We start from the raw sequence: 15,640 nt of genomic DNA, 5'->3' as shown, positions 1-15,640 counted from the left end.
AAAACCTGCCTACCGAAGTTTTCTCTCCTGAGCATTGAAAGCAATTTACTCTGGGAACTGGATTTCAACGAAATCATCAATGATTTTTCGGCGAAAAAAGCTCGAAAGGTTCCGTTTGCTTACCTTAAAATTTAATTTAAGATAAATCTTTTTTCCGTTTGTGTTTGTTCAATACTAAAATAATCTACTTTGTTTAATAATAACTTAGTAATTGAAAAACTCTAGTGAAAAAAATGAAAATAATTCGGGCGAAGTGGCCTCCGCTTCTTTACTGCCCCGAGGCCTCTGAACCTCTAAATCCGGCCCTGGATAGACAGATAGATAGACGGAAAAAATATGAGACACACTTTTGTCGACTTCTTTGCCATGGTAATGTCATTTTTTATTAAAATCTTGAGCTCGAAAATTCTTACCAATCCAAAACTTACCATAGAGATCTTATATTTATCGCAAATAAAAATGTAAAGCTTTTGGTTGGGGTATTTTGTAGGTTTGCCAAAATATTTTCATACAAAATCTAAGTTATAATTCGAAAGTGACACACTCCATCATAAAAACATAAATGTCAATTATCTACAAAAAGTCATCTTAACAACCTAAATATGTCAATTTATCCTTAAGCTAAGTTCAAGTTCGTTCTTTCGTCAAAATTAAGTTTAGAATGAATATTGAATCGACAAATGTTGTATTTGTCTTCCTCACTTTTTTCAATATCAAGATTTCAGCATCTCAAAAAACCGTATGTATGCGTAACATTAGAACTTTTTTTTAATCAAAAAAAAAAAAACAATATTATACCTTGGATAGTCGGAGTGGATTCCCACTAGCGCTTCGGCTGCTTCTTCGTTGCATCCAGATGAGATCTGTTCCCGATTCGCAATGGAAGGTGTTTTCATCGAGCCAGGAATTGAAAGTGTAGATGCTGGCTTGCGGAGCTATAAATTAAAAAGACAAAACACAAAACACAAACAATTTTATTTAGATATTTTTATTATTTAGTTTCAACAATAAAAAAAAACATAACTAACTGTGCTCATAAATCAATTATTTGCTTGGTGTTGAATGCACGAACAATAGTGCAACATGGTTCATAATTCATGTTTTTTTTGTTGTTGGTGGAGTGCAAGTGGGCTTTTAGAAGCTTTGGGATATGGAACAACTTTGGGGCACCCAAAAACATTAAAAACACAAACACAATAATTCATAACTCAAAACAAAAAAAAAAAACAATTGAAGGGATTTGTCAAAGGTGCTGATTTTTTAAATTGTTTAGAACAAAACAAAAACTTATTCAACTTCATAGGTTTTCTAAAATTTATAACATTTGTGAAGTGCAAGCTAAAGGTTTGGATTTTTTTGTAACTTCATTTGAAAAATATTTGTGTAAACGGTGTTATTTTCTAATGCGATATTTTTATGGATTGAAATAGGTTTAAAATATGTTCTGATGCATATTTTCTTTAGTTTTATGAAAGTCAAAGGTTGTATTCTTTTAAAAAAGAATGTGTTGAATGTGAACTTATGGATTAGGTAGATTTTTAAGAATTGTGTTTTTTGTATGATCCCGATATGTAAAGAAACCTAAATTTTAAGAAAAAACAAGATAGAAAATGATTTTAGCCAAAAATGTACCCTTAAATATGCCAGTCTTAAGCTGTTAGTGCACTTAATATCATATAGCTATGTTATTACAGAGAAGAGCATTCCCTCAAATAACTTAACTTAATAACTTAACTTATTTGTCAACACGCCCCGATTTATATTTTTAAATTTGTATACTGTATACTTTAAGTTTACATTTAGGTACAGTTACTACCAAAACTCAGCGTACATATACAAATATGGAAATACGTAATTCGTTACTTTTGATATTTTTAACATTAAAGTTTTTGACAAATTCTTTTAAATTAGTATTTTATATTTTTAAATAAACTTATTTTTTTCTGACAGAAGGTAAATTGCTTAGAAAGGCCCAATACGCAGTTCAAGAAAGAGTATTCGAATGCCACTGTTAAACATTTAAAAGGTGTGTCAAGTAATAGGGGTGAATGGCTGCAAGTGGAACGGTAACCTTTAAATGCATTGACACAAAGTCAATGACCTTACCTCAGCTATGAACAGATCGCTAGAAATTGCTTGTCCACTTATACACATAAGAGGAAAGAGGAAACCACAATGGTGGGCCTCGGAGCTTGACTGGCTCAGGAAAGAATGCAGGAAACTTTTCAACCAGGCCAAAGCTGCAAGATTAGCCTCTTACTGGGACTCCTACAAAGATTCCCTAAGAATTTACATGAAGGCTTACAGACGGCTCCTGGACAAATTCAAGTAATGAATCGCTGAACTTACTATTGGACACTCACTTTCCTGGTAGTTCTCTTACCGAAACTTGCAACAGTTCTATACGTTTAAGTATATAACTGGGATAAGCTACAATGGGCTTTCAACAGCTTCAAAGCATTTAAATCTGCAAGACAAGATAGAATAATACCAGCCGAATTACAAAAGACTTCTGATATAATTGCACCAATCCTTGAGGAAATTTTTACCAGCTGTCGTTACCTGGTCCATGTTCCTTTGGCATGGAGAGAAGTTGTTTTTATACCTAAAGCAGGTAAATGCTCACAAGTCAATCCTAAAGATATACGACCTATAAGTCTATCATCATTCCTTCTTAAGACCTTGGAAAGATTGATTGATATCCATTTAAGGGTAGCGATACAAGACTTTTGTCTTCGTCTCAACACAAGACTGTAAAGGTAAATTGAAGGAAACAGTGTTACACACTTTAGTACGCACCATCGAATATTCCCTCCATCATAAAGAGTTCACTATGGTAACTTTCCTTGACATCGAAGGTGCCTTGAACAACGTGGACACATCTGCAATCACATCTGCACTAACATCTCTAAATGTAGAGAGTTCGCTTCGGGAGTTAATTCATTTAATGCTTACTAGCAGAATAATTAACTCAAAACTGGGCAACTCTTCTAGTAGACGATTCGTTAGTAGAGGGACACCGCAAGGTGGTGTTCTATCCCCTCTCCTCTGGAACCTAGTGGTGAATAAAATCCTAACTAGTCTGAATGCGGAGGATTTCATAGTGATAGCCTATGCGAACGACGTTGCTATAGCAGTTTCAGGAAAGCATCTTAACATCTTAAAAGAACTCTTACAAAATGCCTTGGACAGACTAATACTTTGGGCTGATTGGTGTGGACTGGGTGTTAACCCACACAAAACCGATCTTTTCTTGCAAAAAGCTATTGGTAATAAATGGCGTTTACAACCCAGAATCACGCATTGGCTATACACATCGGTAATCAGACCGATTTTAACGTATGGTGTGGCAGTATCGTGGACTGCTTTAGAGAAATATATAAACAGGGATAAGCTAAATAAAGTCCAACGTTCAGCCTGCTAATGTACAAGCGGATCGCTTCGCACGACCCCGTTTGCGACACTGGACACCTTGCTCTACCTTACAGCTCTTGACATATTTAGCAAACAAATAGCTGCAAGCTCTGCTATTCGCCTCAAAGCTTCGTCGCAGTGGACTAACAACAACATTGGCCACTCCGTAATTCTAAGGTACTTAGAATCAATTCCAAAGCACACAGACTACACCATCCCCCTACTGCAATTCGACAGAAACTCTTCCCAGATCTTTTTGGGAGGATAGGACATTCTTGGAGGATGAGTCAATCCATTTTTACACAGATGGGTCAAAAACAAAAGAAGGGGTTGGTGGAGGTGTGTACTCTGAACGACTGAAATTAAGTCTCTCATTCCGCCTTCCCAATCATTGTAGCGTGTTCCAGGCGGAACTTTTGGCGATAAAAGAAGTCTTCTCTTGGCTCAAAGAAAACGTGATATCAACATCTGATATTTGTTTTTTTTTCTAATAGCCAGGCCGCTATCAAATCTCTGGACTCTGTCTCTACAAACTTTATAACAGTCCATAACTGTCGATCATCTCTTATGGAGATGGCGCAACAGTTTAATATTCACCTTTGCTGGGTGCTGGGCCATAGAGACATTCCAGGTAACTGTAAAGCAGATGAACTCATCAGCCACTATAACCTAACCTTACCTATTGACACAATTAAGGACAAATAGAAATTCCTGGACACCTTCAATGAAAAATGCTTCAGTCTGCAGAAAAAATTGAACTTACCAGCAACATATTAGTTTCATGAAGATAACGATTTTCAATATACATGTGAAGGAATGGTTGCTTTAAAATACCGAAACCCTGCTCAAGAAAACCTTAGTCACAAGACCTTGAGTATTTGTGGGAATAATAAAACGAAGGCTCCAGAACTGTATGTAACCCAAGCTATTAAAATAAATTGAAGGCAATGGTGACTTCTCAATTCGATGCCAGTCACGGGGTTTATAAGCTGTGATATTAGCTTAAGGTCAAATTAAAAAAAAAACTTTAACATTTCTTCTTGCGTACAATTTGTTAATTTTTTTAATTGAAATTAGTTTAGTTTTCCCTTGTTTATTTTACATAAAATATTAAATAAATCAACAACAAAAAATATCCTCAAAACTTTGAATGTTAATAGTTCAAAAAAGCAAAACAAATTTTTTCTTTTTGGTGTACGCTAAATATTGAGAGTAACTGTATGTATGGATTTAATGAGTTTAAAACTATTTTCCACATAGAACTTAAGATGTTTAGGTACATAAAAACATTCATATACTGAAAAGTTTTTGAATTTAATGTTCTTCAATCCTTCGCACGACAAAAGTCCAGCCAAAGTTGCAAAATCCAAGTTGAAGTTAAGAGTTCAGCAATTTTGTTAAGTTTTAAATTTTAAATCCCCCTGGCGAGTAAAAGAGCACTTTACTTAGCGCTTTGACATTTTTTTTATGTATTGAAGTTTTAAGTTTTTCAATAAACTGCTCCCTCTAAAATAAATTATTAAATGCACAAGTTGCATAAAATTATATCACATTGAGCACAAACAAAATATCAGGACATATACCTATGCAAATATGTAAATTAATAGGACAATGCGGCTTTGCTCTATATAATTCACTGAATTGAATTTCATTGAAGGCAAAATAAGTGGTTCGAATAAAAAAGCAATTTTTTCAAAATCATTTTCATGTAAATTTATTTGCTTTTATTTGTTGATATGAATTAAATTTACTTTTGTATTTATGCATTACAAACATTATATAGTATATGGTATGAACATGATTGAATTTTATTACATTAATTGATTTTTTTAATTGTTGTAATTCTTTGTCTGGTATTCTGTAATACTGGAGTTAATTTGTAGCATTGCTTTATATTCCAATACTTATGACGGTAAATGTCAAAATATCGTTAAGGCCATTCATTATTTAAAAATAACTGAAACACATGAAAAATCAATATTGAAAAACATTTATTTCTATTTGCATTCTACAAATATTAAAACAATCCTTAAACTCTGATATTTAGAAAAAGTTGCAATCATGACTGGTGGTAGGTAAGAAAAATTCAATAAAAATAGTTGCTACTATTTTATAGAAGGGGTTGAGGTTAATCATTTTTTTAAGTAATTTATAGGCACACATTACCAGTTTTAGGAAAATGATTTAAAAGGAGCCATCGAAATTGGAGAAAAGACAGAGTTGGGTAACGTTAACGTTGGGTTAAAAAAATAATATCTTTACTTGATCGCACGTCTTAAATAAAACTCAAGGGTAAACTGATGAGCAATCCTGGAAATGTGAGTATTACGGCTAAATTGTTGAGGAGGCAAATTTAACAGTCTAATTCGACAGAACATTGTTTGAACAAATATCTGTAAGACAACGAAAGGCATGAAACATTGCAGCGGTGTTTAAAAGATAAATATTTCAGCTGTAGTTATGTCCATATATCGCCTATCATTTTCAAAGCTCTTATTTAGATTTTATCGCAAAGGACTTAAACTTGTTTAAGGGGTATATGCCCAAATAAGTGAGTTACAATAAAGTTTTTGATGAATAAAAGCTTTGTAAATTCTATCCAGATCAGAAAGGGTGAAGGCAGCATTTTTGACAATGTAAAATAATCAATAATGTTGGGTCATTTGTCATAAACATATGTTAGGTTGAGGGGCTGACAGTTGGTGTCTTTACCAGCACACTTAGATCAATACAGATCCATTGTGATCCCCGTGAGTATTGCTACTCAAGCAAATAAGAAAAACATATGTGTTCAGTTAGTCAAGCCATTTAGAGGGTTTGACGCAGTTCAGAATGTTAGTACCTGGCGTACTAGAGAGTTCTTGTAAATCACCGAAGAAATAGTTGCCAAGCAGTTTCTTCCATTGATGGGAGAGTGCCGGACAGTGACACTGAAAGTGAGGAGTGTCTTCATGCACCCTTCTCCTCACCGCCTCGTCATCTTTTTCATATGATAACCTTACAGATTATATCCGAAGATTATGCTTACAAGAGATCGAAGTGATCCCTTCTGTAGCTGCATAATTCTTTCCGTGCTTTGTTTGTTGAAACAGTGCCGCTGGTGTCAAGAAGGTTCCACCTTTCATCGGCCTTGATAGTTATTATTTTTGAGATTTCCTGTCTTAAATAACAGGTAGGGGTGCTAACTAGCTGAGCTTGGCTTACATCGAGTATTGACCCTAATCTCGCTAATTCATCGGCTTTGTCATTGTATAGTATATCGCTGTGGCCTGGGACCCAGCAGAGTCTAATGTTGTGCTGTGAACCAAGAACCTTAAGCTCTTCGCGGCAGCATGAAACAAGCTTTGATTTTACCAGAATGTAGTAATTCCTTTTATTGCCGCTTGGCTATCAATGTAAAAGGTTATATCAGCTCGTAGTTTCGCCATCATTGATACCCTTTTAGCAGCTGTTGTCACTGCCAGGACCTCCGCTTGGAAGACTCTACTACAGTTTAGAAGCCTAAGCGAGGCGGTTAACTTGAGAGATTCAGAATAGAAGCCTGCCGCTAAACCAGTATCCATTTTAGAGCCATCGGTATAGATAGCTATTGACGACTCACTGGAGTATGGTATATTATCTATCCATTCCTCTCTGCTTTTGATGGCAGCCTGGAATGGTTTATGAAAATTAAGTTCGGGTATTTTATAGTCTGTTGTAGTATTTTGACCCATAACTTTATGAAGGATCTGGGCATGTCCTATGGAACTGTTTATCCAGACTTTATTTTTACTAAGTCTCAGGGCACTTTTGGCCGCAGATTCTTGAACAAGGAGGTCTAGGGGAATTAGATTGAGTATAACTTCCAGTCCCGCAGTTGGAGTGGATCTCATTGCTTCCGTAATGCCAGTGCACGCAAGCCTTTGAATTTTTTGTCAAAGTTTTCAGGTTCGTGCCATATCAAATTACCATAGGTTAGTATTGGTGTAATTATTGCCGAATACATGCATCTGATAATTTTAGGGTTTGGTCCCCAGATTTTCACAAAAATTCTATTGTAGGAGTAAATTGCAATCGATTCCTTTTTGAGTCTATCTTTGGTGTTCAGGCCCCAGTTTAGTTTTTATTATCAGAGATATGAAGAGGGAAGCCTTCAATTGAAGGTTTTTTAAAATCAGGTATTTTTCGCTTGTTAGTAAATAGCACTAGTTCTGTTTTAGCTGGATTGACTGTCAGTCCACAGTTCCTAGTCTATTTGCTTACCAACGAGAGGGCGTATTCGGTTTGTTCACTGATAGTGGGAGGGAACTTGCCAGTCGCTAGTAATGCAATATCATCAGCGTAGGCTATTATCCTTCCTCCACTTGATTTCAATTTAGAGAGTATGCCGTTCATGACAAGAACCCAAAGTAGCGGTGAGAGAACTCTACCCTGAGGGGTGCCCTTGGATGTGGTTACTCTCACTCTTTCTTCCGCTAGCTCAGAGTTAATTTGTCTCTTTCTGAGCATACACATTATCCACTGTGTTATTGCCTTTTCGACTTTGTGCAAGGCTTGCTTCACTGTTTCGTTCTTCACGTTATTGAAGGCTCCCTAAATATCCAAGAACGTGGCAATGGTATATTCCTTGTCATTCAGTGATTTCTCTATGACGCTGACAACACTGTGCAATGCGTTTTCACCGCTTTAATCTAGGCATGTTGATATTCCGATATACAGTCCTGTTTCAGGGTGCTTCGGATGTGTATATATCAATTAGGTCTATAGTCTTTGGCCTCCGTATGGCTAGGTTTACCAGCCTTAGGGATGAAAACTATCTTTACCTAACGCCACGATAAGGGAACATACCCCCATTTAAAGCTTTTATTGAAAATGCTAGCTATGTGTGGGATGGTAAGGTTTATGCTCTTCTGAAGCATCCTATTGAAGATTCCGTCTAGACCAGGGGATTTGTACGGGGAAAAGCAGCGAATGCCCCATTTTATCATTTCTTCTGTTATTATTTCCGATGGTACTAGGGTTTCTGTATGAGACTCTGTTTCTGGAGCGCGGATATCAGCTATGCAGCCAGGAAAATGAGTAATCACAAGGAGCTCAAGCGTTTCGCCACCGGATTCAATCCCGCTGCCTGTAGGTTTTTTAAGAGATCCTAAAGTGACTGAATCCTTGGTCAAAATTTTCCTGAGTCTTGCTGATACATTTGTACTTTCTATTTCTTTGCATTTACGTTGCGCTCGTTGTGTTTCGACCTTAAAAATACGTTGACTGGACTTATAATGTTCCCAATCAGCTTTAGAACTAGGAAATAGTTCTTTTGGCGACGTGATAAACATACCGAATACTGAAAGTTACATAAGTTTTCTGGATGAAGGTGGCACTCATGAATTAGAGCATCAGCGGCCGGTAACGCTTTACCAGCATTGAGTTTTTGAACAATTCAATTCTACACGGTTAATAGTTCGACATTGGACGTATCATACGAGGCCGTTTGAAGTTCGAAATCCAAAGGCCAAGGATGTAAATCCAGTAACAAATAAGAAGAGCTTAGGGTACTTATGTTGTTGAATACAATACAATTAATTCGATAAGAACTTGAATTCGGATTAAATTTGAAGGCTAAGCTTTTAGCTTTATGTTGTCCGGTTTCTAAGTGAACCTTATGTCTAAGAACCTAGATTTTTAACAAAAGATCAGTTTTCGTAACATGACACAAACCTAATTTTTAAATGACCGATAGTTGTCTTTTGGAAGTGAAAAATGAAAAATGAAGTAATTTCTAAAAGAAATTGGAGGCTTTCAAAAAATCTCCACAAGTAGCATGTACGGGACTGGAGACTGAGTTACGGAAGAGGACTCTATAAGTTCTATTAGCAAGGTAGGAGTTTATTCAGTTTATAAATATTGATGGGAAGCTAGGGCTCTAAGTTTGAAATAAATAACCTTATGAGATATTTTATCAAAGGCTTTGCTGGCAACTTCATTGCCGTTCTCGTTCTCGGCTGAAAAAAAACTTTGTACATGAATTCAATTAAGTTAGTCGTATTGGATCTTCCTTTAAGAAACCCCTGTTGAGGGGGGGGATAAGAATTTGCAATGAAAATAAACGGAATCATAAACTAAGCTTTCAAAAAGTTTTGAGATTCATGAGAGTTTAGCAATATGCCCTGTTTATGAATCGGAAATATAAATGAATCTTTCCATTTATGAGGAAACACACCTTGGGAAAGAGAGAGTTCAAAGACAGTTCTTTGTCAGAGACATTGACAGAGAATGCATTTTTTTTTAGAACAACCGATGGGACGCGATCGGTACCAGGCTTAAAGTTTTCTTTGGGGCTAACGATTTTGGCAAGTACCATTTTTTCAGTGATTGTAAAAGATGGAAGAGATGTTTGAGTGCAACTATCTAAATAACCAAAGTAGTAAGGATCCGGATCTTGAAAATATTCACTATTTGTTAAATTATTTAGTATTTAATAACAAAAGAGTTTTTATTTGATGATGCTTCACAATAAATTCAAGATGAAACTCGAGAAGTTATCAAAGACATTTAGCCACAAATGTGCTAAGTGGCAATCGAAATTTCATGAAAAATATATGGTGCTGCAAACGTAGCTTTTAAAGACATTTCTTGATGTCTTTTCTTTTTCTGTTAATGGTATAAATTTATCTTTACAACAAAATAAACATTTATTGTTCCGAAGAATATACTGTTTTTTTATTTTGGTAATATTAAAATAAAACCCCGTAGTGGAAAACATAATACACCTTCAACACACACTGCTTCGTTCAAATTTTGATTTTGTCTGCCTTCAATCTTAAATTTCGTATTTTTCTCAAGATATATTTATATTTTAAGTTCACATTTCTTGCCAAAATTATTCCCAAACAAAATTATTTAGGATTTTTAATTCTTCATTTTTTCTAATTTTTTGTTTTTCCCATAAATTCAATGAAATGAATTTGGCCATCTCATAAAATAAAAAAAAAGGAATAGGGTTGGAATTACATTCAAGCATTAAAATGTGAATTGCCTGCAAAAATCCTAAAAAAAACTTATTATAAATGTCCCAAAATAAGACGAATTTAATATTGTTGAAGAAATTGAAACCACTTTAATATTTTTGAGAAATTGAGATTTGGGTTCAACGGATATTAATGTCGATATTTAAAGCATAACAATGCTTAGACTATCTTAAAAACGTCAACAAAATTGGTAACCAAAATGTTAAATTATATCTAAAATCTATCAAAAGGGCACGAGACGTAAACAATATTTAATAGCATCAAAATAATAATTGGGAAAAAAGTTAAGAAAACACGATAACTCCTAGCACACAGGTTGACACAGGTTGAAATAGCAAACGTCATAAGATCAAGATTAACCACAGGCAGAATTTTTAATCAATGTCAGAAATTTTAAGTCCCAATAAGTGCAAACTAAATCAGGATATGTGATAAAATAATAGAGCTATTACCACTTAATAATGGTTCAAGATTTGAGATAAATATCAGGACAACAGTTGATACTAATTGTAGTCGACCATAACATCACACATATAAGCCATAGTTTTAAAATAATAAATGGTTTCTAGATACAAATCTTCTGAAATTGCGAACAAGGCACTGAATCAATCTATGAAGTAACAGATGATACTGGTACAGTCATATATCACCGGTCTTAGATAAAAGACCACCTCTTTTTATGAATCGATAGAAGTGGTAATTGGAATCCGACATTTTGAAATTGTGTATCGACCTTGAAAAAGATGTTTTTAAAGAAGCTTCGTAGCACTAAATCAACATCCTACTTTGCTTTGTTAAAACCTTGATATTTGTAAAAACATACGTTAAGCAATAAATTGAATTCAGTGCAACTGATAAAAACTTAAAGCAGAATATTAAATCATGCGTACAGAAGTTATTGATATGCATACAAGCCAATCAGCTAGGATTACAAAGGAAGAAGGAAAGGAGACATTTTTTGTAAAAATATCATCCAAGAAAATACATCACAAAATTTTCCTCGCCATTCGACGATTTGTGCCGGTCTGCTAAATTTATATCCTTCTATCGTTCTGAACTTAATCGAAACAATTACTTCTGGAGCTTATCTTATATTTTTTTTATAAGCATTCCTTCTTGTGCCATGTTGAAAGATTGGACAGCGGATAAGGCCATAAACCTGAAACTGTATTTAAATCTTAATTTATTGGCCATAAGTTTCTTTCTTATAAGTTCTATATTTTGTCTATACATAGCAACCTATATTCATATTTCTGAGTGTGTGTGTAAGTGTGTTTGTATGTCTTATGAAAAAGACATCTGTCTGTCTGTGTAATTCTACGTTTTTTTAAACATATACATAGTTATATAACCACAAAAATAAAATAACAGCCGAACTTACAGACTTTATATTTTCTGCTGTTTTTAATGAAGTTTCCAATTTATACTTTCTGCGTTTTTGGCTTTTTATTTTATTGCCCCCCTTTCGGTCCCTACTCCAATAAAATACCATTATGAATTAAGACCCAGAAAAAAAAAGAATATCAGATCACCGTCTTGAGTCAAATGTTTTTATTACCACACTTAAAAAGCCATTGAGGGCAGGGGACCACATTGCGTTTGTGTATATATACGAAACAGTCAACTCAGGACAAAGTTCATCAAAATGAAAAAAAAGCTTCGCTTCCGAAAAAGCCAACAGAAAAAAAAACAGGAATACAAATCCGAATAATATATACTACGTGTATAATATTTTGGGGATAATGTTCGAGAAATAAATTTGAAAAGGGAAAATGGTAAATGGTAAAGCAATAAATGCCCCATACCTAATTCTCGACAGGCATCGTAACTTACCTACGCTATACGCCCGTAGTATACCCTCAAAACCAGAACCAGAAAAGCGGCCGAAAAAAAGGAAAAATAATCTGGCATTGATTGGATTTTGACATTATCCGCTTTATGAAAGCAAAATATCCAGGATTTATCAACCTTAGTTATTCTCGCGAGTCGTGAGCTACGAGCTACTACCAGTAACGCATTGAATCGAATATTTTTGATGACTATGCTCCTTGACATTTAGGCTCTGTTACCCCAGCATCGTTTGAACTTAATACAGATTTAAAACGAATCCGACGGGAAAGAACAAAAAAATAATAGGTCCTGCCTTTCGTGATAAAAAAAGAAAATACAACCTTCCCACTACTCATACAACAATATACATAACGTCAAAATCTATTCTTAGAATTTACAAATCAAATTGGTGTTAGTTTAATGACGAAGGACTCCAATAATATAAAAGAAAATGGAAAATGGAATTCCAAAATAAATAACGCTTAAAGTCAAATGTGAAAATCATAAATACCAAACATCTGTGATTTCTTGGATATTGTAATATTATAATTGCTTTTTAGTGGGATACAAATTAATTGAAAGATGTTTAGAGTGACGGATTTATGAACTTTAAAAATTCCACCATTTGGCAGAAACTATTTAAGGAACAACTTTAAGCATAGACTATTTTTTAGGTACCCAAAAGCAACACAAAAAAAAAAAAATAAAAATACTTACAACACGAATTTTGAAAAAGAAAAAAAAAAAGATCTACGTTTAGGTTTCTTATTCAATAATTCATTCTTACATAGCTTATTTTTTAACAAGGATTTATGACCATCCTTAAAACCAGCACGGGTGTTGGCAACATAGGATGACGGTGTCGGCGCTTCGTCGGGGTGAGAATGTACCCAAGAAGACACGTTAGCTTTGAAATTCTAAATAACACAATGTGCAGGGAACAAAAAAGGAAGCTTCGTAAATATATTGTACCTACAGTACTTGGGCTCTATAGGTATAGGGTATAGCGTTCTATATTGTTGTTGTGTGGCTAAAAAGGGAATCTTTTAACGTAACTATATATACAACTGAAAACGTGGACTAGGTAGATAGATGGTAAGCTGATAGACATTTTTTGAAATGCGAAGGCTAACATTAATTAGAGGTTAGAGGATGAGGTCAATTAGCTATTTTACTGAGGTAAAAAATTTGTATCCTCTCTAGTTATGTACTTTGTTCTTTTGTTATAGAATGACATAGGATTTTTATTTATATTTAACCACATATAGTTACATATTAATGTTTTTTGTAATATTTTAGATGAAATTTAAAACTTCGTTGAAACTTTGGAAATAAAGTTTAGATACTTCGAATTATTTTTGTGTGATTTCACTGAACTTTAGTTTAGATTTCTACGAAAAAATAATGCTCAGTACATTTTTGTAATGAAATGTCTTGAAGTTCGCAGAAAATACGATGGTAAATAATGGAAATCTGATACTACAGGATCGAAGCCGTTGTCAAAAATAGAAGTTGTTTTTAACTCACATATGTAACTTTAACCCGACTCGGAAATTTGCCATACATCATTTTTCTGTGGAATCTTTTGGTGGTGAAATAAGGACAATGAGTGTATTCGTATTGTTAATGTGTGTGAGAGTCGAATTTATGTCAAAAAGAACATTTATATTGTTTGATCTCTCAAAAGTAATGTAAGCTTTATTGAAGAAATTATTTATTTATATTTATTTTTAAATATTTTCAATAACTCACTGAAACTGTTAAAATTCAATAAAAAAAAAGAGGCTGGGATGCGATCCACACTGATAACTTCCCATCCCGTCTGTCGATTTGTCTTGCTTAAAAGTTTGTCTATATGTACTGGAATCAATTTTTACCAAATTTGTGCACTATTTTTTGTAGATTTTATTTTTTATGAAAAAACGGACTGTTGGATTTTTATATAAAAATTACTGAATATCGAAAACAATATTTTCTGTGAAATAAAATAAGTTTGAAGCCAATATTTTTAATTTTTGAAAAGCTATTTGAGCCGAAAGTAAATTTTTACCAAGTTTTAGTGTTGTTGTTTTTTTAGAGTTTTATGTTTTGTAAAAAAACTGTCAATTCGATTTTTTTCAAAATGTTACTGAATGTTAACAAAAATATTTTTTGAAAGATAAAAGTAATTAAAAGGCAATATCTACAATTTTTGAAACGATATTTGAGTCGAAAATCAATTTTTACCAACTTTTGGTTACTTTTTTTCGGCTTTTAATTTTTTGTAAAACAACTGTCAATTCGATTTTTTTTTAAATTTTACTGAATGGTAGCAATAATATAATAGTAAATTAAAGCCAAAATCTCAAAGTTTTCAAAAGATATTTGAGTCGAAAATCAATTTTTATCAACTTTTATTAATTTTGTTTTTAGGTTTTTATTTTTTGTAAAAAAACTGTGAATTCGATTTTTCTGTACATTTTTCACAATGTTGAAAACAATATTTCTTATAACATAGAATAAGCTTTTAGCTTAAATTTGAATCGATTTTTCTCAAACTTTTATAAGATGTCAAAAACATTATTCTTCGTTGCACAGAATTGTTTTGGAGATGAAATCATATTTTAGTCGTAAAATTTTGGAGAAGACCAATTCTGTTTTCAGTTTTTTTGATTTATAAAAAAAACCGTTAAATGGATTTTTTTTTTCAAAATATATACTTCTTTGAAATCACGTTACAAAATATTATATAAAATTTAATTCAAGTCTCTAGCGTTTTTGGTTTGTAAGATATTTAGGTTTTTCAAGCTCCTATGGTAGAAAAACCACCCACGCAATTTTCTTGAGAGCCCTTCCTGCATATAACAAGATTTATTTGAAATCGATATCTATTCTGGTTTTTGAGCTATAGACGACGAAAAAAACGTCGCGAACGTACGGACGTACGGACGTACGGACATACGGACATACGGACGTAGAAACGTACGTTCAACTCTAGGGACCTTGAAACGTCGAAAAATGTCAAAAGTTTCAATTTGACAAATCGGACCCATTACAATAACTTCCTATGGGAAGTTAAAAATGTACATGGAAAATAAGTTTGTTTTCAAAAACTTAGATGCGATGTTATTTTTCAAAAATATCTTGATTTTTGAAAATCGTAAGAGTTGTTTTTTTATAAATTTTTCAATTTATGTTTAAAAATATTTTGGTATGACTGTGTGGCAGCAGTAGTGAATTCGAATTCCGTAATTGTCGCAACGCAACGCAAACTTTACCGATACTTAAAGTTTAAATTATATCCTTTTTAATATCCTTTTTTTATAATAAACACACACTCAAAGGGATACTACCCTTATTATACAGAGGCACAGTGTGAGCACTAGGAAGAGGAGAGAGGGTTTAATAGGAGA

General features: G+C 33.7%; 1 protein-coding gene across 15 annotated transcripts in view; it reads right to left on the bottom strand.

Annotated features, from left to right (window-relative positions):
- The window catches only part of LOC129945574 (small conductance calcium-activated potassium channel protein), a 424,927-nt gene that overhangs the window by 150,612 nt on the left and 258,675 nt on the right, over positions 1-15,640 (bottom strand). For all 15 annotated transcript variants that reach the window (XM_056055387.1, XM_056055391.1, XM_056055393.1 and 12 more), the window contains one exon: positions 799-935. In XM_056055387.1, coding sequence (XP_055911362.1) covers positions 799-935 — 137 coding nt within the window. The remainder of the gene's footprint in view (positions 1-798; positions 936-15,640) is intronic.

The sequence above is a fragment of the Eupeodes corollae genome, chromosome 2 (assembly GCF_945859685.1).
Source record: "Eupeodes corollae chromosome 2, idEupCoro1.1, whole genome shotgun sequence".
Classification (NCBI taxonomy): Eukaryota; Metazoa; Arthropoda; class Insecta; order Diptera; family Syrphidae; genus Eupeodes; species Eupeodes corollae.
Note: the sequence above shows the minus strand (reverse complement) of the source record. Positions and strands in the feature narration are given on the sequence as shown.